The sequence below is a fragment of the Oreochromis aureus genome, linkage group 3 (assembly GCF_013358895.1).
Source record: "Oreochromis aureus strain Israel breed Guangdong linkage group 3, ZZ_aureus, whole genome shotgun sequence".
NCBI classification, from domain to species: Eukaryota; Metazoa; Chordata; class Actinopteri; order Cichliformes; family Cichlidae; genus Oreochromis; species Oreochromis aureus.
Window position 1 is genome coordinate 102031997 of NC_052944.1, and position 24024 is coordinate 102056020.

Consider the following 24024-nt stretch of genomic DNA (forward strand, 5'->3'; position numbering starts at 1 on the left):
AGCAACTTAAAGAAGTCCAGACGCTTTTCTTTCCAAGCTCTTTAGGCTACAATGACCTGGATGACTGAGGACCTTCACAGAAATAAATGCAGTGCTATACAGACACATTTACATAATTCTAAGAATATTATAACCAAGCTGTTACCAACATAATGCACCATATTCTTGTTCAAAATGTATCTGTGAAAAAGACAAGACTAGTTTAAAATGGTTAATGCAGCCTTTGCTGTTTATTAGGTAGGTCACATTCATTATGATATTGCAATACAATTATATTATGGTTTTATATGCATTAAAAACTAATGAGACATTATTCTTATCTTATATGACTGAAACATTTTTAAATGATTAGCTTCTAAAAATGAGTGAAACAGTAAGAGATGTGGAGAGTTTGGAAAAATCCCATTAAGAAAGAGAAATCAGACGTGTGGATTCATTTTAATGAGCTCAGACTTGTTGAAAATTCAGAGGAGCTGGTTGTGAACTGAGTTTCAGAGAAACACAACATACTGATGTTCACTGTGAAGCTTTGAGCATAAAAGACAGAAAAAAAACGTGGATCCTGGAATAATCGTAGCTTCCATCTTTAAAGGACTGAAGAGGAAGACGTTTACAAGGAATCGTTTAGAACAGTTTAAAACATCAACTGATTGAATTCATGAATTTGAAAACGTGTTTCTGAGTGAAAGAGAGACTGTTGAACAGAGTTCAGTCTGTACATCTCTGTGTTTCTCTAACAGGAGGACACTCTTTACACTCAACTCAACACAGACACACTGAGGAACCAGGAAAGACTGTAAATCCAGGATGAAGAGGTTCAGTGAATGTGGTGTTGAAGGTGTGGAGGTGGATCAGAGTGTCAGAGGAGACTCTGTAGAAGGACAGAGTGCCAGCAGGATGATCCACATACACTGCTGCTCTGTTAGAGACAGAGGAGGAGGAGGAGGAGGAGATGGATGTTTCTCTGTTACTGTGCCAGACAGAACCAGGACCATCACCAGAGCAGTACAGACTCCAGGACTGATCATTCTGTCCAAACACACACTCATCACTGCCTCCTTTCCTTCTGATTCTTCTGTAACTCACTGATATCTCAATGGTTCCTCTCCACTTGACCTCCCAGTAACATCGACCAGTCAGACCATTTCTACACAGCAACTGAAGAACATCAAATCTGTGTGGATGATCAGGATATGACTGAACCTCCTCCACATGTGTCACCTTCCTGTTGTTGTCAGACAGTTGGAGGTTTGTGTGAACTGTGTTTGTGTCGATTGTGAGTTGACAGGAATCTGATGGAGAGAACAAACACAATCCAGCTGCAGTTATTGATCCATCATTTCTTCATCGATTGATAGTTTTATGATGACTCCTGACGTCAGAGATGTGAATGAGTGATGTGACAGTTTGAAGATGGTTGAATGTGTGCTGCTTTGTTTTCATGAATCACATTAAAAACACACTTACACTTCCTCAGACCTGGTGTCAACCATTGGACTCCTGCAGGCTCCACCCTGAAAGGAGGAGGGGGGTCAGAGCAGCACAGTCTCTTTCAGCATGCACACATGGACATTACATGGCTCTCATACAAATACTGTTAGACACTGATAAAGGAACTTGGACTGATCGTGGATCTGTCAGTACACCACTGTATTGAATGATATATGACTGATTCAAACTGTGACCTTCATTATCTTTATATTCCTCTTTTCTTTAGCTAGAAAGGACACCTCGCTGCCAGCTCTTTATCTCCTCTTGGTGTCAGCGTGGTTATTGTACATGACCTCTGACCTCTAAGTGAGTGCAGCGTTGTTATCATGCGTTTTAATGCCATCGGAAACCAGTTCATGTTCTGATTTAACAGCAGATTTGTCCACATACACACAGAGAAATCTCTGTGTGTCACACAAACAATGGAGCGTATATTTGTTTTCGAATATTTCATGTTGAAACTATTAAGGGACCAGTGTTTTTCCTCAGGAAACACTCTGATCCGCATGTTAGTGCACTGAATCGTTCTACTGTCAGCTGATACCACTGAGAATCACCTGTTAGTTCCGTGTCCTCTCAAAGTCTGAAAATTCATTTGTCATTAAGATTACTTCCAGCGTGAGTTATTGTCACATTACTGACAACTCAATGAAGACAAACTGGGAAGTAGAAAATCATTCATTTTACAATATTTATTCTATTCCATCAAAATAGAAGCATATATATTAAATTTTGACTGCTATTGGTTAGCATACAATGTTAAAAATAATCAAATGAACAACAGCAGCATCTCTGACTGTAGTAATAAAAACTTAAACATGTGAAGAAGACAGGAAACACTGATCCTTGAATATTTGATTTATATATATATACAAAGATTTAACTACACAGACATCACTGTGGTATAAACACTATTGTAGGATTGATTTCTTTTTGATAAACAGATGCGATAGACACAGAGTCAGAGATTGTAACATCGGTATAGCTGATCTGTCAGATCACAATGCCATACACTTGACTATCCATTTATACAATCAGAATAAGAAATCACTGTGGAAATTAAATACTGGTATTCTTAACAATGAATCTGTGGTACAAGAGATTAAAAAAGAATTACAAGTTTGTATCGCTGACAACAGGGATGAACAGATGAATCCAACAATCATTTGGGATACTATTAAAGCAGTAATTCTAAGATATCTGATATCAAGGACTACCCATATCAAAAAACCCCCCCAAAAAAACGCTCAGACAAAAAAGCTCAGACAATTCAAATTACAACAACGATTAAGGGATTTAGAAAAAAACAGCATATAGATTTGAGTGCCGACTTGGCTGAAAGTATTAAAGATGTAAGAAAACAACTAAGAGATTTGTCTATGGAGGAAATGGAAAAGAAATTGAGATTCACAAAACAAACATTTTATGAGTCTGGTTCCAAAGCAACTAAAATACTGGCCAAACGGTTAAAATCAGTACAAATATGTAATGCAGTTAATACAATTAGAGATCCAAAAACTAAGGAACTAATACATGAACCAACACAGATAAAAAATGTTTTTCAAAAATTACTACTAAACATTATATAATCAACCCGATCAGATAGATGGACAAGAAATTGAAGAGTACTTGGCTCAGTTAGACCTTCCTTCTATTGGGACAACTCAAAAGGAATCTTTATGTAAACCAATCACTAAAGAACTGTATAAGGCAATAAGGAAACTTAAATCTAATAAAAGTCCAGGGAGAGATGGGTATCCCAATGAGTGGTAAAAGATTTTTAAAGAGGAGTTGGCTCCTCTCTTGATAGATTCTTTCAACGGAGCATTAAAATGTGCTAAAACTCCACCCTCTTGGAAAGAGGCCATCATATCAGTCTTACCAAAACAAGGTAAAAACAAGGAAAACTGTGACTTTTACCCCCCAATCTCTATCTTAAATGTGGATTAGAAATTATTTACCTCCATAATCACAAGACGCTTAGAGCTGTTTCTCCCAGATCTGGTGGATGAAGACCAGACAGGATTCATTAAGGGGCGACAGACACAAAATAATATGCAACGCCCACTGCATATGATTAATGAAGTTAATAAAGAGAAAACCCCAACAGCCTTAGTGAGCCTAGATACTGAAAAGGCTTTTGACAGAGTCTATTGAATATTTCTCTTTGCGGTCTTGAAAAGAATGGGCTTTAACAGTATCTTCATCGAGTGCATACAATCCTTGTACCACAGGCCATTGGCTAGAGTTAAAATAAATGGGGACCTGACAGACAGTTTTGAGCTCTTCAGAGGAACTAGGCAGGGTTGTTGCCTTAGTCCAGCCCTTTTTGCTCTGTATATTGAGCCTTTGGCTCAGTACATACGGCAAAATACACATTTAAAAGGGGTTACAGTTTCTAAAGTTGAACAACGAATGGGTCTCTTTGCTGATGATATAATTATATACTTAGAGGATCCTGACACGACCTTTCCTCAATTGATTAAAGCATTAAAACATTTTGGCAAAATATCAGGGTATAAACTAAACATCTTAAAGACTCAAGTACTTTGTTCGAACTGTTTCCCCAGAGACTCAATCCAAAACAAATATAAACTAAAATGGGACTCAAATAAGATCAAATATTTAGGTGTCTATCTAACCAGGGAATTAAGCACATTATACGAGGCAAATTATGTAAAGATTAGTGACGCAATTCAAAAAGATTTGACTAAATGGGCATCACTTGTCATGGATCTCAGCTCAAGAATAGAGGTAATAAAAATGAATGTGCTTCCCCGACCATTTTACCTATTCACTTCATTGCTTCATTGGATTATAGCAACAAAATATAGAATCATAGAAGACTGCAAACTGTTGATTTGCCCTGCATATTCTCAAAAATTCTGAAGAGGCCAATGGGATACTACATTTTTAAGATGGGTTAATAAAGGAATTATGGCAATGTGCACATTAATAGACGGGAAAATATTCAAATCTTTCGAGGTTCTACAGAGACAGTTTGGACTGCATAAATCAGATTTATTTAGGTACTTCCAATTAAGACACTTTTATAATACACAAATTAGGAAGAAGGCCTTGAGAGAAAGAAGCCAGATAATAGAAATAATATCAGGTGGCATAAAAATCCTCCATCAAAAATTTTATCAAAAATATATAATGGTCTGCGAAACTTGAGTAGGAATGAAACATTATATATTAAACAAAAGTGGGAATCTGAATCACATCTTGAGTTGTCAGAGGATGATTGGCGATCCGTATGTCGCTTGCAGCATAATTCCACCAGCTCTAGACTCAGATTTTTTCATTTAATACAGAATATTTTTGCTTGAAATAAGAGGAAAAATCTGCCAATGGAACAAGTGAAAATTTTCTAGTTTCAAGATCCACAGTCTAAAAACAAGTTAATATATCTTACTGAGATGTTACTCTTTAGCTGATTTTGTCGCATTTTAAGTGTGATGAGATTATTTTGACTAGAAATAAGACAAATATACTTGCTAAGATTTTGAGTTTTTGCAAGGGGTAACATGAATAGGCTGATCGATATATGGAATCTAGCAGTGAAACAGTAGTAGCTCAGTGTTCCAACATTCGGAAGAAGGAACTGCTCTCACTGCTAGAGATAAACAACGTACCACACTAATGCTTCGGCACGAGTGAGCCAGGACGACAGGTTCGGGAGAAGATGTCATTACCCCCACCCGAGATTGGCTACCAAACCCCAAGTGCGAGGAAAGAAGGACTGACATGATCCCATCTTTCAGGTCAGTTCTTCTCGCACTTAACAGAGCTTGAAACCTGGACACTCTGTAGCTAGTTACCAAGACTAAGTGAAGTACCCTCTGTGGTGTGAATAGATGATGTGAATGCAGCACTGCAGACAATACCTACTGTGACCATCACCAGTTGATTTACACTATGGCAGCAGTGATCAGTGAGATGCTTGGCTACAAGCTAAACAGTCACAAGGAGCAGTACCCTCCAGGGAAAAGGAGACTAGAGGCCAAGAATAAGATAGCATGGAGGGAGGTTAGGTGAAATGAAAAAGGTGCCTAAGAAGTACAGCAAGCTGTCCATACCTGAGGCCTTAGAAACTGTTTTCCATAGAACTATCCAAGGTGTACCCTCAGTGTAAATGCTGTTAAAAAATGTTCTGTGTAGATTGAATGATGTGGATGATTCATTTATAATTAGTTACATAATTTCATGAATATATATATTTAGTGTTAAAATGTCTTTATTTGAAATGTACATGTGTAAAGTGTAAGAGCTAGTGTCTCGTGACTTAATATATGTACTGTAAAGTTGCTAATTGGTTTGTACTGTTCGCTCGTGACCAGTTCTCACGGCATATTGCCGTATCGGCGTACTGGTGATGGTGAAGCTGAGGAGAGAAAGCCCAAGTAATAAACGCCCGTTTCAAAGAACCGACCTGTGTCTGTGTTGTCGTTAAGAGAGCTACACTCAGTGGCAGGGGAACAATATGAGAACAACACCACCAAGGCTGGAGATGGAGCAATATTGGAAGAGCATATCAGAGAAGGAAGCAACACATAATGGCAATGCTCAGTGGCTAGTGGATCTAAGAGTAGACCACAGGAACCTCCGTGAAAAGGGTCCAGTTACCATCACAGTGGCAGAAATCCAAGAAAGGGTCTCCAGTATGAAGAGTGGGACAGTACTAAGCCCTCACATGATTCATGCTTACTAGTTGAAGAAGCTGATGGCACTTCATGAGCGTCTGACAGTACAAACAAACAAGCTGCTAGTCGACGAGAGACAGCCAGAATGGCTAACTGAAGGCCTGTTGTCAGGACTTATTTTAAAGGAGCCTATCCCAGCTAACACAGGGCGAGAGGCAGGGTACACACTGAACAGGTCATCAGTCAGGAATAAAAGCTGAAAAATGAACTATTAGTAATCTTTTGATGATGCTAGGCTCAAAATTTCTGCTTCCAGTCCTTGTACTAAGCTAGGTTAAAAATGTCCTAGGTTTCTCTGTACAGGAATTAATCTAACCTAAATCAAGCAGAAAGGGAGGAAGAGGATTTTTCTTAAATTGACAACAGAAAGCAGGCTGTTGTTGCTCATCCTTGTTCCTGTAAAAGTTCTTCTTGGAATCTCCTACATTAATTTCTCTTTATTTGTCAGCTAGCTTCGTTTTTTTGTTCCTGAAAATGGTCCTGCATGTGAGATGTCTTACATGGAGTGAACTGAATGAATCACACAGGAAATGTTTCCAGCTCTTCCTCCTCTATCAGACATTCTCTCCATACCTGAGAGTGTCCAATCTCCAGCGTGGATCCTTCAGTCCAGCCGACAGCAGCTTCATTCCTGAGTCTCCTGGATGATTGTAGCTCAGGTCCAGCTCTCTCAGATGAGAGGGGTTGGAGTTCAGAGCTGAGGCCAGAAAAGTACAGCCTTCCTCTGTGATGAGACAGCCTGACAGACTGCAGACACAGAAAACAATTCACCTGTGAACACTTTCTGTTCGTTGTTTGTTTTTTTTCTATTTTGAGATACAGTGACTCTCTTTCATTACATCAATTTAATTCAAATTAGCTTTATAAGGTGACAACTCATTCAATTCAATTCAATTCAATTTTATTTATATAGCACCAAATCACAACAAAAGTCGCCTCAAGGCACCTTATATTGTACAGTATACCCTATAATAACAGATACAGAGAAAAACCCAACGATCATATGACCCCCTATGAGCAAGCACTTTGGCGACAGTGGGAAGGAAAAACTCCCTTTTAACAGGAAGAAACCACCGGCAGAACCAGGCTCAGGGAGGGGCGGGGCCATCTGCTGCGACCGGTTGGGGTGAAAGAAGGAAAACAGGATAAAGACATGCTGTGGAAGAGAGACAGAGATTAATAACAGATATGATTCGATGCAGAGAGGTCTATTAACACATAGTGAGTGAGAAAGGTGACTGGAAAGGAAAAACTCAATGCATTATGGGAATCCCCCAGCAGCCTACACCTATTGCAGCATAACTAAGGGAGGATTCAGGGTCACCCGGTCCAGCCCTAACTATATGCTTTAGCAAAAAGGAAGGTTTTAAGCCTAATCTTGAAAGTAAAGATAGTGTCTGTCTCCTGAATCCAAACTGGAAGCTGGTTCCACAGAAGAGGGGCCTGAAAACTGAAGGCTCTCCCTCCCATTCTACTTTTAAATACTCTAAGAACAACAAGTAAGCCTGCAGTGCGAGAGCGAAGTGCTCTAATAGGGTGATACGGTACTACAAGTTCATTAAGATATGACGGGGCCTGATTATTTAAGACCTTGTATGTGAGGAGCAGGATTTTGAATTCAATTCTGGATTTAACAGGAAGCCAATGAAGGGAAGCCAAAACAGGAGAAATATGCTCTCTCTTTCTAGTCCCTGTCAGGACTCTTGCTGCAGCATTCTGGGTTAACTGAAGGGTTTTCAGGAAGTTTTTAGGACATCCTGATAATAATGAATTACAGTAGTCCAGCCTGGAAGTAATAAATGCATGAACTAGTTTTTCAGCGTCACTCTGAGACAGGATATTTCTAATTTTAGAGATGTTGCAGAAATGGAAGAAAGCAGTCTTACATATTTGTTTAATATGTGCGTTGAAGGACATGTCTTGGTCAAAAATGACTCCAAGGTTCCTCACAGCATTACTGGAGGCCAAGGTAATGCCATCCAGAGTAAGAATCTGGTTAGATACCATACTTCTAAGATTTTCAGGGCCGAGTAAAATAACCTCAGTTTTATCTGAATTAAGAAGCAGGAAGTTAGCGGCCATCCAGGTCTTTATGTCTTTAAGACATTCCTGCAGTTTAACTAAATGGTGTGTGTTACCTGGCTTCATGGATAGATAGAGCTGGGTGTCATCTGCATAGCAGTGAAAATGTATACTATGTCTTCTAATGATACTGCCTAGGGGAAGAATGTATAATGTAAACAGAATTGGTCCTAGCACTGAACCCTGTGAAACACCATAATTGACCTTAGTGTGTGAAGAGGACTCTCCATTTACATGTACAAATTGGAGTCTATTAGATAGATATGATACAAACCACTGTAGCGCAGTACCTGTAATACCTACAGCATGTTCTAATCGCTCTAATAGGATATTATGGTCGACAGTATCGAACACTGCACTGAGATGTAGCAGGACAAGCACAGAGATGAGTCCACTGTCAGAGGCCATAAGAAGATCATTTGTAACGTTCACTAAAGCTGTTTCTGTGCTGTGATGAGCTCTGAAACCTGACTGAAACTCTTCTATAATTAGCTAAGACAGTTGGGTCTAGAGATGGCTTTTTATAAGTAAAGGTTTAACTACAGCCAGCTTGAAGGCCTGTGGTACATAGCCGATTATTAGAGATAGGTTGATCATATTTAAGATCGAAGCATTAATTAATGGCAGGACTTCTTTGAGCAGTTTTGTAAGAATGGGGTCTAAAAGACACGTTGATGGTTTGGAGGAAGTAATTATTGAAGTTAACTCAGAAAGATCAATTGGAGAAAAAGAGTCTAACTGAATATCAATGGTACTAAAAGTAGCTGTAGATAATATTACATCTGTGGGATGATTATTGGTAATTTTTTCTCTAATGATAAAAATTTTATTTGTGAAGAAGTTCATGAAGTCATTACTAGTTAACATTAAAGGGATTGTTGGCTCAATAAAGCTCTGACTTTTTGTCAGCCTGGCTACAGTGCTGAAGAGAAACCTGGGGTTGTTCTTATTTTCTTCAATCAGTGACGAATAATAAGACGTTCTGTCTTTGCGGAGGGCTTTCTTATAAAGGAACAAACTATTTCTCCAGGCTAAATGATGATCCTCTAAATTTGTGACATGCCATTTCCTCTCCAGCTTACGAGTTATCTGCTTTAGGCTACGTGTTTGAGAATTATACCACGGAGTCAGGGACTTTGGATTTGAGGCCTTAGTTTTCATAAGAGCTACAGTATCCAGAGTCATACGTAGTGAGGAGGTAAAATTATTAACAGGATGATCGACCTCTGTTGGAGTAACGTTCAGATAGCTGCTCTGCTCTATGTTGGTACAGGGCATTGAAGATGATAACAGTGGGTGGATTATATTCTTAAACTTAGTTACAGCACTTTCAGAAAGACATCTACTGTGATAAAGTCTACTCTCCACTGCTGTGTAATCAATTATTGTAAATGTAAATGTTATCAGGAAATGATCAGACAGCAGAGGGTTTTCAGGAAACACTGTTAAATGTTCAGTTTCTATGCCATATGTTAAAACAAGATCTAGAGTGTGATTAAAGTGGTGGGTGGGTTCTTTTACAGTTTGAGAGAAGCCAACTGAATCTAATAACAGATTAAATAATTGATTTACAATAATTGATGTGAGAGTGAATGAATAGTGGAATTGTAAAGCGCTTTGGGTGCCTTAAAAAGCGCTATATAAATGCAATCCATTGTTATTATTATTATTATTATTATTATTATTATTATTATTATTATCATTAAATGCTGTGTTGAGGCTGTCATTTTTAGCATCTACATGGATGTTAAAATCATCCACAATAATTATTTTATCTGAGCTGAGCACTAAATTAGATAAAAAGTCTGAGAAATCAGACAGAAACTCTGTGTAAGGCCCAGGTGGACGATAAATGATAATAAGTAAGACTGGTTTCTGAGTTTTACAGCTGGGGTGGACGAGGCTAAGGATCAGGCTTTCAAATGAATTAAAAGTCTGTCTTGGTCTTTCATTGATTAATAGGCTGGGGTGAAAAATTGCTGCCACACCGCCCCCTCGGCCTGTGCTTTGAGATTTCTGGTAGTTAGAATGACTCGGGGGTGTTGATTCATTTAAACTAACATAATCATCCTGCTGCAACCAGGTTTCTGTAAGGCAAAGTAAATCGATTTGTTGATCAATTATTAAGTCATGTACTAACAGAGACTTGGAGGAGAGAGACCTAATATTTAATAATCCACATTTCACTGTTTTACTCTTTGGTTCAGATGTGGATACTGTATTGTTCTTTCTTTGTGATTTTTCATGTTTAAGCTGTTTATTGCTGTTTTTTGGGTTTTTTTTGTCTGTTTGGGAGCTGACACAGTCTCAATGGAGATGGGTTTTTGGGGGGATAACAGGAGGAGAGAAGCTGCAGAGAGGCGTGTAAGACTGCAACTCTGCTTCCTGCTCCCAACTCTGGATAGTCATATTTTGGGGAGTTTAATAAACTTGTTCCATATTTCTAGAAATGAGAGCTGCTCCATCCAAAGGGGGATGGATGCCGTCTCTCCTAACAAGACCAGGTTTCTTCCAGAAGGTTTGCCAATTATCTATGAAGCCACATCGTTTTTTGGACACCACTCAGACAGCCAGCAATTTAAGGAGAACATGCGGCTAAACATGTCACTCCTGGTCTGATTGGGGAGGGGACCAGAGAAAACTACAGAGTCCGACATTGTTTTGGCAAAGTTGCACAAAACAATGATGTTTTAGTGACCTCCGATTGGCGTAACTGGGTGTCATTACCAAGGTTATTATCGTTAACTAAAACTAACGAAATAACGAAAACTAGAAGTGAAAAAACATTTTCGTTAACGGAAATAAAAATAAAAACGAAAAAAGGAAAACTAACTAAAACTGTAATGAGTGTTCACAAAACCAACTAAAATTAACTGAATTTATAGCAAAAATGTGTTTAGTTTTCGTTGATGTGTGCGTGCCATACAATAGTCAAGGGTGAAAATGAAGTTTAGTTTCCAGGTTTTTTTCTTGCTGTGTCTCATTATGCCAACAGGTGGCAAGTACATTAGCCGAGTCGTCTGTGTTGCTGCTCCGTCCACGCGTGTGTGCGTAAAAAAGATTTGTATGTGTGAAAAAGATTTGTGTGTGGACTTAGCCAAAAACCCCTCTGCAAGTCACAAGTACGAATTTTGACCCTATTTTTCTTCCTGTCATCCGATTGGTCAATGTCATGTCAATCACAAATGTAACAATCCAATCAGAGAACAGATGGGTTTGGCTGTCGGAGGGGCGCTTTTTTTGAACTGACTGAATTGACATGACATTGACCAATCAGATGACAGGAAGAAAAATAGGGTCAAAATTCGTACTTGTGACTTGCAGAGGGGTTTTTGGCTAAGTCCACATACAAATCTTTTTTACGCACGCACAAATTCTTTTTACACATACAAATCTTTTTTACACACGCACAAATTCTTTTTACACATACAAATCTTTTTACATGCGCACAAATCTTTTTACACATACAAATCTTTTTACACACACACAAATTCTTTTTACACATACAAATCCTGATTTACAAGTACAAAACTGATTTACAAGTACAAAATATTTATGACCACATTTTGAGCCCATAGAATATGACTGTGTTTTGGATAAAGCAAGTGTCTTGTAGTGGAACGAGACAAATTATGAGGGACATTTCTAAAGCGTAAAAAAATCCCACAAACCTTAAAGTGCACTTGAAAAGCTCACACAAGAAGGCTAACCTAGCTTACCTGGAGAAGGTAAGGGAGCACACTCAACCCTCATCCCCAGAAACAGAAGCTAACCCCAGGCAAGGCAGCGTGATGCATCCCGAAACAACAGGACTGGGATATCTACACAACTGCGTGAGTCAATTGCCTTCAAAAGGTTTATCAATTCACTTGAACCAAAATTATGAACACCCGGTGCTGCAAGAGTTAATAGTCTCATTGCGGCCAAGATATACATTTTATAGTTGCCTGGTATCAATGGTTGTTCATCTGCCCTGAGTTATTTATTTATTTATTTATTTATTTATTTAAAGAACCCATAGGTGGGAATGTGAGTTGTCTGTCTCTGCGTGTTAACCCTGCGACAGACAAGCGACCTGTGCAGGGTATGGTAGCTGGAATAGCAACATACCTAAGGATAAGCAGAAGAGAATGACTGATATGATGAAACTGGGATTTTGTTACACTTAATTATTGCAAACACAACTAAAACTATGACTATAACTGAAACTAATCAAAACTAAACTGAAACTAAGGATTTTCAAAAAAATAAAAACTAAACTAGCAAACAATTGGTAAAAACTAATTAAAGCTAATATAAAATTGAAAATCTGAAGTCAAAACTAAATAAAAATAAAAACTAATGAAAATTGCAAAACTATTAAAACTCTGGTCATTACTGCCGACGTGAATTATGATTTTACTGAATTTACGTTTACCCTTAGCCAGCAGTTTTAAATTTCCCTCAATGTTGCCTGCTCTGACCCCTGGAAGACAATTGACTATGGTTGCCGGTGTCTCTAGCTTCACATGTCTGAGAACAGAATCACCAATTACCAGAGTTTGACCCCCGGTGGGTGTGTCGCCGAGTGGGGAAAAACGGTTAGACACATGAACAGGTTGGTGGTGTACCTGGGGCTTCTGTTTAGGACTATGCTTCCTCCTCACCATCACCCAGCCGCTCTCTTTCCCCAGCTGCTTGGGGTCTGCCGTGGAACAGCTAGCAGGGCCTACGCCATCTTCGGCTGCACCAGCTACAGGGGCCTGGCTAGCTACGGGTGAATGAAGGGTGTGAAGCCGAATCTCCAATTCAGTCATTCTAGCCTCCAGAGCTGCAAATATGCTACATTTGTTACAAGTATCATTACGGCTAAAGGAGACCGAGGAGTAACTAAACATCTGACACAATGAGCAGGAAAGTGCAGGAGGGACAGGTGAAGTAGCCATGGTGCTAGCGAGTCGGCTGTGAGCTAAGCTAAGCTAAGCTAGCGAAACAGTAGAGACACAGTGAGTGAATACTTTGGCTATAAATTAGGTAGTGACTACACAGAAAGTGTGCTTTGGATGAAACACATGAAGATTATACTATAAAAAAAGAATGTATTTAAAAATTTTTAATTAAATTGCTAAGCAGATAAGCTACTCAAAAACACCACTGTGTTTGAGCAGGAACAGGAAGTGATACTCTACCGCAGAGAGAGCGAACACCAAGTGACAGCGCCGATGACAGTAGTCGTCTCAGTTTGTGTAGCAGTAAACCTTACAACATTGAAGAGAATACCCAAACTATCTGCTTCCTTTAAGCAGCACTTGCCTACAGTAGGAACGAAGAACTCTCTTTTAGCAGGAAGAGAACAGAGGAACAGAACCAGGCTGAGGAAGTGTTCAACCCCAACTATAAACTACGTTCCTTAAAAAATAAACTTTGAAGTCTAATCTTAAAAGTAGATAGGGGGTCTGTATTCAGAATCCAAACTGCAAACTGGGAGCTGAATCCGCAGGAGAATGATCTGATAAATGGTAAATGGATTTATTCTTATATAATGCTTTTCTACTATCCTGCAGCAGTCAACGCGGTTTATACAACATGCCACATTTACCCAACAACTTTCTTCTATGCTTTATGTGCTTACTAACTAACATTCACACACATTTGTACTTCGATAGAGAAAGCAACTTGGGGTTAATATCTTGCCCAAGGATAATTGCAATGCAGACTGGGGCAGCTAGAAATTGTACCACCAACTTTCTGATTAATAGGTGACCTGCTCCTGAGATACAGCCAGGAGTTTCTGCCTTTCATTCTACTTTTACAAAGTCTAGGAACAATAAGTAAGAACATTTTAATGGTCACCGCATGTTCTGTTACAATTATGGCACGGCCCAAAATTATGTCACATCTATTGCCAAATGCTGTATTTCTGGTTTTGCTTCACAGATAGTATTTCAGAGTCAAATAATACACCCAAAGGCAAAAAAAAAAAAAATGTAACTGGCACTTTCATAAACATTAGCTATTTATTCTGTAATGAAGAATCTAAATAATACTGACTCAAAAGACAGAATCCTGACCTGAGAGTTTCTAGTGTACAATATGGATTCTCTACTCCAGCAGACAGAAGCTTCACCCCTGAATCCTTCAGGTCATTGTCACTCAGGTCCAGCTCTCTCAGGATAGAGGACTGGGAGCTCAGAATTGAGGACAGCGATTCGCAGCTTCTCCATGAGAGGTTACAGACACTCAATCTGAAAGATATAGAACATAAAGACAAAAACAAAATCACTGAAAAGAGTGTATTGACTGTGTAATGAATAATTACATTTCGGAATCCTGCTTCAGGACTAGCTGAAATTGCTTGTGTCTTATTTTAAATATATCAGAAATGTGGCAGTTTACTGTCTTATTGGAATAATGACAAATAATAAGAAGATCCAACCAGTAAGGAGCTGATACATTCAGTGATACAAGTGTTAGGGTTGAAAATGATTAAATAAAGCTGTTTTTATTATTTTTATATATACAATGCAATGTGCTCATAAACGAGTTAGTGCTCTGTGTTTTGAGGGTCAAAAGCCTCGTCCAGTGGTATGTCTCAACTGAAATATTGAACAGTTGACGTAAAAGTGCAGAGGGTCTTGCAGCATGCTTACACATCACTGATGATGGTTATAAGGATATTCTCATGGCCAAAGGGAGCCCGAACAGAATTTCCTGACCTAGATATTAGAATCAGCAGCAGGATAATATTAACATGATAAAGGCTAGGCAGGGAGGTGTTTTTGTGTCTGTCTTTGGGATTCCAGGAAACTGAACAGATAGGACAGGGGTGTCAAACTCCAGTCCTCGAGGGCCAGCATTCTGCTTTTTTTTGACATTTCCCTGCCCTACTTGCTGCTGATTACCTCGATCACGTGTGCTTTTCCAATAAGAAGCTAAAAGGGAAAGTTAGTTGGAAAAGAAGCAGCGGCCCTCGAGGTCTGGAGTTCAACACCTGTGCTATAGGAGGTTGATGGGGAGCGAACATGTACGCAGAGGAGATCGAATGGAGACATCAGGGTGTGTTCCAGAAGAAGACAAACATAATAATAATTTGTTATTGTCACAGTATAAAAACTGTACGGCCTGATGAGGGTCATCCTTGGTGTGATGCAGGCTGTTGGGTTCACTTCAAGGTCCAGCGCTGTAACTTGTAATTTCAACTGCCGAAGCAAATTAAATCTTTTTAAACGACAGAGATTTATCCAGTACGTCCTTCTGAAAAAAACTGAACACAACAGTAGCTCAGTTGTCACAGGCACACAGTACTTGTAGTCATTCTCTTACTTCTAACATCAGTGACATCGTTGGTAGATACAGTTAAAAGTTATCATTTATTTAACATAATGTACCCTAGTGCAATCATCCCATTCGCCCTTTGTCTGAAACAAGCCTTTTTAACACCTTTCCCTTTTAATTCCCCACAAAGCATTCTTTTTTAGTGATTTGCCAATTTCAGGAAGCATGCTGCAGAGCATTTGTGATTTTCACCTCCTCCCCTTTTGGTTTAGAAGTTCTGAAAACAAACTGTAGATCTAATAGAATCATAATTTTGAGCTTCTAATTGTTAATAAAAACTTCTGATATCCATTTATACATTTTATAACCTGTTTTTGGATTACGACAGTGGACAGCAGGCGCATTCACAGCAGCAAAGATTATAGCAGGACCAACTTCTTTGGGAAACACTCATTACCTGCTTAGTGTAGAAGCGAATGCTTGATTAGGACAAAGCGAGTTGGAAAGCAATATTATGATAGTTTTATCATTATTTATGTCTTCAAGGTTCCTTAACAGGGTTCATACACCTTTTCAGGGTCAAATTAAAATACCTTTTAGGCACTTTCAAGGTCTATTTTCAAGTTTTTCCATCACATTACCACTGTCATAAATTACATATTTATACAAATACATAAATACTCAGAATGATTTTACTTTGTTTTTAATTGCACAAAAAAGGTATAATCAAAAAAGAGTTAATGCATTAACAACTCAAATATAGTGCAAATATAGATGGGCCAACCCTGGTAGGGGTACAATTCAATTGTATTTATACAGTGCTAAATCCCAACAATAGTCACTTTATAGTGTAAGGTAGATGCTACTACATTAAATAAACCGCATTATATAGGTATATATATACTGTACATCTGATATTTCTGCCTGGCTGCAGTTGCAGAGAGCAGTAGCTCCTTTGTGTAGACTACATTGAGCAGACCTCCAAACCATGTTGGATGTTTGCTCAAAACTATGTTGTAGCAAACGATTTGAATGCTCAGTGAATGCTCTTTAAGGTTCTCAACCATCACCTCTTTGTCAAGCCTCTATTGAGAGAAATTTATCCTTTAACAATGTGAGAGGACCAAGACAAGTTTTATTACCTTCCATAGGTCCTGAACGTCTGGTTTGGTGGACAAATGTTCCTAGTAAAATCCCTCCAATCTTCCACTTTGTCAGTTGAAGTTCCTGAAAGAATTTGACCCCAAACCTATTCTGTGGTAATTAAAGTGATCAACTCCCTCAGAATTTCATCACAGCATTTTTCTTCAATGTAGCCAGCTTCCATAAGGAGTTGAAGAATAGTGGTGAGTTTTGGGGCACTTAAAACTTTGCTCTTTAGGAACACCCTTGGATTCAAAACTGTCACACTTCAGACAAGATGATATTTAAGTGATGACTTTTCAAAGAGCTTGGTGACCATCTTTGAAAAAACAGCTTGCAATTCTGCCTGAACCCAAGCCTCAGCTTCTCAGCTGTTGAGTTCTTTTTCATGCGTTCGTCTAGGGCTCGCTCTGTGACAAATCCTACTCTTTAGTGACGGTTGATGCAGATGACTGTTTCAGCATAGTCAACTTGAAGAGGTTTTGTAGGGCATTCTTCATCGCACTGGGCTTGATGAACTTCTCCATTAAACTCGTCGGCATATATGTAAGATCACTGCACATAAATGGTAGCATTGGTTTGTCAGACTGGTATAACTTCAAAATTGCGTGACTTTCCTAACTATCATTACAAAGAAGTTGAGCTTTGCTGGGAAACCCATTCGAATTTGCACTCAGTTACAAATGCTCCACTCTGTTAAAAGGGCTGACAAAATGAAAACTATAGCAGTTTCCATTTTGGTAGCACTGTAACAAGGGATATACATTTTTATAAAGGGCAAAATATGAAGGCCACCTCCACATTTTCCAGCCATGAATTATTACAGAAGTCAAGAGGAAAAGATGTGAAACCGGTGACTTCTGTGTAGGCTTCCCTATGTGCCGGAACATCCTTGAATAGCCATTTAAGGCTTAACATGGCCTTTTCCAGCTCCCAGTGGTGGATCCACACCCTGTTCTGAAGGCATTGTGTTGTATATGCAAACCACAAATTTCAGTATTTAACATGTTTTTTTGCTTGTTTGTTCTTTGGTGTTATGCTGGGCTACTGAGAAGGTCTTTCAATTCACATTTGGTCCATCCATCGATAGCTGAGTCAGATTCTGGAAGCCTATATCACAACACATGTGGACCAGTATAGCAATAGCCTTAATGGCCCATTTAGGAAAATAAATCTGTTGGGCATTTTTCTTGACATTCACACATTAATTATGATTGTTCCAGTTCTAAATTATCACCTTTAAAGTGTTTGTGCTATTAAAATCATGTACAGTAAGACTGGCATGAAGAATAGCACTCACTGGCAGAGGCTTTGAACCAATGACATAATGAATGCATAGGTATCTACCTAAAATCTATTCATTTAATTGATCATCACAGGTTAAATAAACATGCAGCCTTAAAGTAATTTATTTTTCAAATATGAAAATACATATACATTTGTCTACTGGAATAAATAGCTTCACAGGCCTCAATATGAGATTGGAGCCATATATAATTTTTATGTTTTCTAATGTGTAGGTGCTCAGACAGATTTTGAGTTGGGCAGTTGTTGTTTAACGCTTTCATTTGAGGGAAGTAACTAACATTACTGCTACTGCTAAATTAGCTAAATGGATAGCATATTTAATAATGTCAGACAATCACTATGTGCAATAGGAGAAGGAAAGAAGAGGACCCAAACGCAGGAGTCACAGTGAAGGATAAGGATGGTGTTTATTATAATGAATCAGAACAGAAGATTGCTGACTGAACGACTGGATGACTGGCTGGCTGAACTGAACTGAGACACAAGCAGGGTAGACAATGACAAGACCATGAACTGGAGGAAACTCAGGACGTGAATACACTGACTGATGATGATGATGATGATGATGATGATGATGATTAGAGACTAGAGATGGACCGATCCGATATTACTTATCGGTATCGGTCCGATACTGACGTAAATTACTGGATCGGATATCGGAGAGAAATAAAAAATGTAATCCGATCCATTAAATATCAAAAAAGCACCTCACAAAACTTGCGACACGGCGTAACTCGGCTCATAACCGTAGCACGTTGGAGCAGTATGTGCTCACGTGATAGAGCGGCTGTGTGTATTTGTAGCCTCGCTACCAAACCAGCATTTCATCTCCGAGGAAGATATCCCAGAGAGAAGTAAAGCAAATGTTTAAGTTCATCTCTGAATGTTTTGTGAGATTATTATATTATCTTATGCCATGTTATACCCCTAATTAAAGATTGTGAAACTATTATGTAGTTTTAGTTTGCATTATTCTCCTGAAGAGGTGATAACTATTAGATTTATTAAACTGATTTGTATACTGCGGAGTTATAAGAAATACCGTTTTCAGAGAGTCATGGCCTTATTTGTCTGATTAGAAGAAAACAAAGCATACCGGAGAGGTTTTCTGCCCCATCTCATCAGGAGGAGATAAAACAGTGAGCCAAGGCCGTCACTTCGGCGCCGTAAGAGAGAAAGAATGTGAATGTTTAGGTTTTTATGACTAGGTGGGGGCCACTAGAGGCTATAAGAGCTTGAGTAACCCTCCACCATTTTGAGATTTGCTGTGACCCTCTGCATGCATGTCTCCCCATGCTCAAAAGTGTTGAATTGTATGGAATAAAAGAATTGTTGATTGAGCATTTATACACCGAGTATTGTCCTTCCTTCAGCCAAAGATCGAAAGAATTGGGAGATTTTAACAGTTTGTAAAGCATACCCACGTTAAGCTTAACAACCGATATATGGAGCGAGTGCCTCTTCTCTCTCCCTCCCTCTCCTGTTGCTACTTCAATCATGAAACTGCTTAATGATCAGCTGATCAGCTTTTCTGTCGCGAGTCCGTCTCTCTTCTTTGTTTTTGGCCCACTTTGCACCAGAAGGGGAAACCAGCGGCTGAACAACAGCAGCACGTTTAAGCTTGATAAGCTGTTGTTAGAATTTATTTAATATTACTTTCTACACCAGGATCCTTTTCTACGTAGCTGACGGCTGGTAACTGTGCAGGGGCGGATCTAGTAAAGTTTTAGGCAGGGGGGCCGAGGGCATTAAGGGGTCTAATGTACCCTAGTAAGCTATACTACTTTTTCCTTTGGGAAGGTACCATCTGTGCAGTCTGCAATTCTGTAGAAGAAAGATGTTGAATCTATTTAATTATTCTTGAAAAAAAATTTATTTCTGTGCATTTTTTTTCACACTGCATCAAATTAAAATTGATTACGTCGATTAAGCATCATGAGGTGGAGGGTGGGGGGTGGTTCCCTATTTTCTTTTTGCTGGGAGTTTGCAACCCTCTTAGTTAGGTTGCTTAATATTTCTGCTAAGTACTCTTTAAAATACCAGAATAGGGAGGATGGAGTAGGTTTAAGTTTATTAGATTGATCAGTGTTGCTGAACTATGAAATATTTTGATTGCAGTGTATTTTTTACACACAGGTATAACAGAATAGCTTTAGTGTTGTTGTTTATTTAAACTTGAGTATGAAATTATACAAAATGCAGCAAGATATTAAAAAGATTAAAAAACACTATATCGGATTCATATCGGTATCGGCAGATATCCAAATTTATGATATCGGTATCGGACATAAAAAGTGGTATCGTGCCATCTCTATTAGAGACCGGTGAGTACACAGCTGAAGTTAATCTAACTAACCATATACAGGAAGAGAACTAGAACATGATGCACATAGACAGAACGCTGGCACAGAAAAACGCGAAACATGAGAACTAAATAGTGATAAGTTCAAAACTAAGAACCACTGTGTCAACGACCCAGGAATCCTGACAAATAAAGTACCATGCCTTAACTAAATGCTATACTAGTGCGGCTGTAATGTATCGAACTCAGTGCTTTTCAGTAATTTATTCTTTCTCTGCTGTCCACACACAGACGCCAGTTAATATGTACAAATCTGACTGAAATGCTTTGGTGTATCTTTAAAAACAGTTAATGGCTAAATTTAAAAAAAAAAAATCTGCCAAGCCAACTGCACCACAACGATGTGAAAAATAATTGCCAGTTTCCACAAGTGCTTTCTTATATTTCTTGCAATTACAGTTGGAACAACCACTTACTACGTTTAGGGGGAATTTCTTTTTTCACATAGGGCCAGGTAGGTTTTAATAGCATTCATAGTTTATTAAGTTAATTTGTGATTTAAAAATTGCATTTGGTATTTATCGGAGTTATCTTTGTCAAGTATTAAAAATTTGATGATCCAAAATATTTAACTAAATATACTTAAGGAATTGCTGATGATAATTCAATTAAATAGTTTTTTGTTAAAGGAACCAACAGCCACTACACTGTAAAGATTGTTTGTAATTGCACACACCTGCTTTCTTGTTAAGTAGATTCAACATTTTAAAAATGAGGGTACTTACAGAGCTTTGTTGGAAGCTTTGACGACTGGCAGCAGCCTCAAAAGAGCCTCCTCTGAAGCAGAGTATTTCTTCAGGTCAAACATATCCAGGTCTCTTTCTGATGACAGTAAAATGAAGGCCAAAGCTGACCACTGAGCAGGAGACAGTTCATCTGTGGAGAGACTTCCTGATGTCAGGGACTCTTGGATCTCCTCTATTAGAGAACGATCATTCAGTTCATTCAGACAATGGAACAGATTGATGCTTTTCTCTGCAGGCAGCTTCTCACTGAGCTTCTCCTTGATGTACAGGACTGTTTCCTCATCTTTCTGTGACATAATTCCTGTCTGTGTCAGCAGACCTCGTAGGAGTCTCTGATTGTTCTGCAGTGAAAGACCTAGGAGGAAGCGGAGGAACAAGTCCAGGTGTCCATTTGGACTCTCTAAGGCCTTGTTTACAGCACTCTGGTGAAGTAAATTTAGTTTTGTTTTATTATATATTTTAGACAATATGGTGGTTGTTGTTTGTTCCTCTTCTATCAGATTGATACCCGAGGTGAGGAAGGTCAGATGGACATAAAGGGAAGCCAGAAACTCCTGAACACTCAGATGGATGAAGCAGAACACCTTGTCCTGGTACAGTCCTCTCTCCTCTTTAAAGATCTGTGTGAACACTCCTGAGTACACTGAGGCTGCTCTGATATCGATGCCACACTCTGTCAGGTCTGATTCATAGAAGATCAGGTTTCCTTTCTGCAGCTGATCAAAAGCCAGTTTTCCCAGAGACTCAATCATCTTCCTGCTCTCTGGACTCCAGTGTGGATCTGTCTCAGCTCCTCCATCATACTTGACCTTCTTCACTTTGGCCTGAACCACCAGGAAGTGGATGTACATCTCAGTCAGGGTCTTGGGCAGCTGTCCTCCCTCTCTGGTTTTCAGCACATCCTCCAGAACTGTAGCAGTGATCCAGCAGAAGACTGGGATGTGGCACATGATGTGGAGGCTTCGTGATGTCTTGATGTGGGAGATGATCCTGCTGGCCTGCTCCTCATCTCTGAATCTCTTCCTGAAGTACTCCTCCTTCTGTGGGTCAGTGAAGCCTCTGACTTCTGTCACCATGTCAAAAAACTCAGTAGGGATCTGATTGGCTGCTGCAGGTCGTGTGGTTATCCAGAGGTGAGCAGAGGGAAGCAGGTTCCCCCTGATGAGGTTTATCAGCAGCACATCCACTGAGGTGGACTTTCTAGGGTCAGTTAGGATTGTAGTTTTGTGGAAGTCCAGAGGAAGTCGACACTCATCCAGACCATCAAAGATGAACACAACCTGGAAGTCTTCAAAGCTGCAGATTCCTGCTTCTTTGGTTCCAGTAAAGAAGCGATGAACAAGTTCTACCAAGCTGACCTTTTTATTTCTGAGCACATTCAGCTCTCTGAAAGTGAATGGAAATATGAACTGGATGTCCTGGTTGGCTTTGTCTTCAGCCCAGTCCAGGGTGTATTTCTGTGTTAAGACTGTTTTCCCAATGCCAGCCACTCCCTTTGTCAGCACTGTTCTGATTGGTTCATCTCTTCCAGGTGAGGCTTTAAAGATGTCTTCGTGTCTGATTATTGTTTCTGGTCTGTATGGTTTCCTGTTTGCTGTTTCAATCTGTCTGACCTCATGTTCATCATTGACCTCTGCAGTCCCTCCCTCTGTGATGTAGAGCTCTGTGTACATCTGATTCAGAAGGGTTGGGTTTCCTGCTTTAGCAATCCCCTCAAACACACACTGGAACTTCTTCTTTAAGACAGACTTGAGAGGACGTTGAAAATATCCAATGAGAGACCCTAAAGAAATGGAGAAAAGATCTAATTTACCAAATTCACATGCATACATATTGGTCCATCTCTTAATAATGCGTGTTTCACTCATCTAGCAGCTTAAATCACTGGAGAAATTTTCTTACGGTTCTGCAGATGGTCAGCCAGCTCCTCCTGTTTCATTCTCCTCAGGAACTCTAGTGTGATCTTCACAAATGCGTCTCTGCTGCTTTGCTCATGATCCTCCTCTTGGCTCTCAAAACAGCCTGTGTAATCTGGACTCAGAACCTTCTGGATCTTCTTCAGCTCTTTCTTCACAAAAGTGATGATTTTGCCCTCCAGCAGCTGGAACAGAATACTTTATGAATGACCTAATCAGACTGAAATAAAGGAGCCAAACATCAGATCCATGTTGGACACACTAACAATCCAATGGTCCACACAGAATGGAGATGATTGTGAAAAGAATAGATGTACAATAATATCTCAAAAATGGTGAAACATGCACTGTCTACTCAAATTTTATCAACATGTCCATTGTCGCATGAGGGGAAATGACACACTTCATCATATTGGTAGTAAATTAAATATGTCTAAATATGGTTTGAAGTCTACAGCTCTAACCAGTCTTCCTTTTTTCTTTCTTAGTGTTTGTTTGTTGCATGGATAATGTAAACTAAATTGATAAAACACAGGTTTTTTTAAAACAAGCCTGCAGGTGCGCTGCACTGCTAACTATGAGCATTAGGGAGGCTAAAGCGACTCAGCATCTTCCTGTGGGTTATAGACTTCTCAATAATCAGGCTGTAGTCAATGAGGATGGGTTCTCATAAATCCCATGCTCCCTGTTGACAAAATGTCAACACTTGTGATGAAGAGATGAGTAGACACGTTTCACATTTGACATCAAAGAAAACAAGACGCTTTGTTAACCAGCCTAATTAACTTTAGATTTAGTAAACTAAAATAATTTATGTTCCTAAATTATGACTAAAACTAAAGAACATGTTAGTTAGAAAGAAAAAAGAAAACAAGAGCAATAGAATAAACATCACGATGATATATGGGAATACAACAGTAAGATCGACAGCGCACAGTGTGCTTTGAGGTAGGAGCCAAAAAGGGTGTAGTTTGTGTGTGTGATCACCTGTGTGTACACCTGTGAGCATGGACGCA

The 24024-nt window shown here is 39.2% G+C and overlaps 1 protein-coding gene across 1 annotated transcript in view; it reads right to left on the bottom strand.

Annotated features, from left to right (window-relative positions):
- Positions 1-227: 227 nt before the first annotated feature.
- The window catches only part of LOC120434875 (NLR family CARD domain-containing protein 3-like), a 156104-nt gene continuing 132307 nt past the window's right edge, over positions 228-24024 (bottom strand). The window contains exons 9-11 of the mRNA XM_039603420.1: positions 6771-6944; positions 5818-5878; positions 228-1284 (exon numbers count right to left, since the gene is read on the bottom strand). Coding sequence (XP_039459354.1) covers positions 763-1284; positions 5818-5878; positions 6771-6944 — 757 coding nt within the window. The 3' untranslated portion in view covers positions 228-762. The remainder of the gene's footprint in view (positions 1285-5817; positions 5879-6770; positions 6945-24024) is intronic.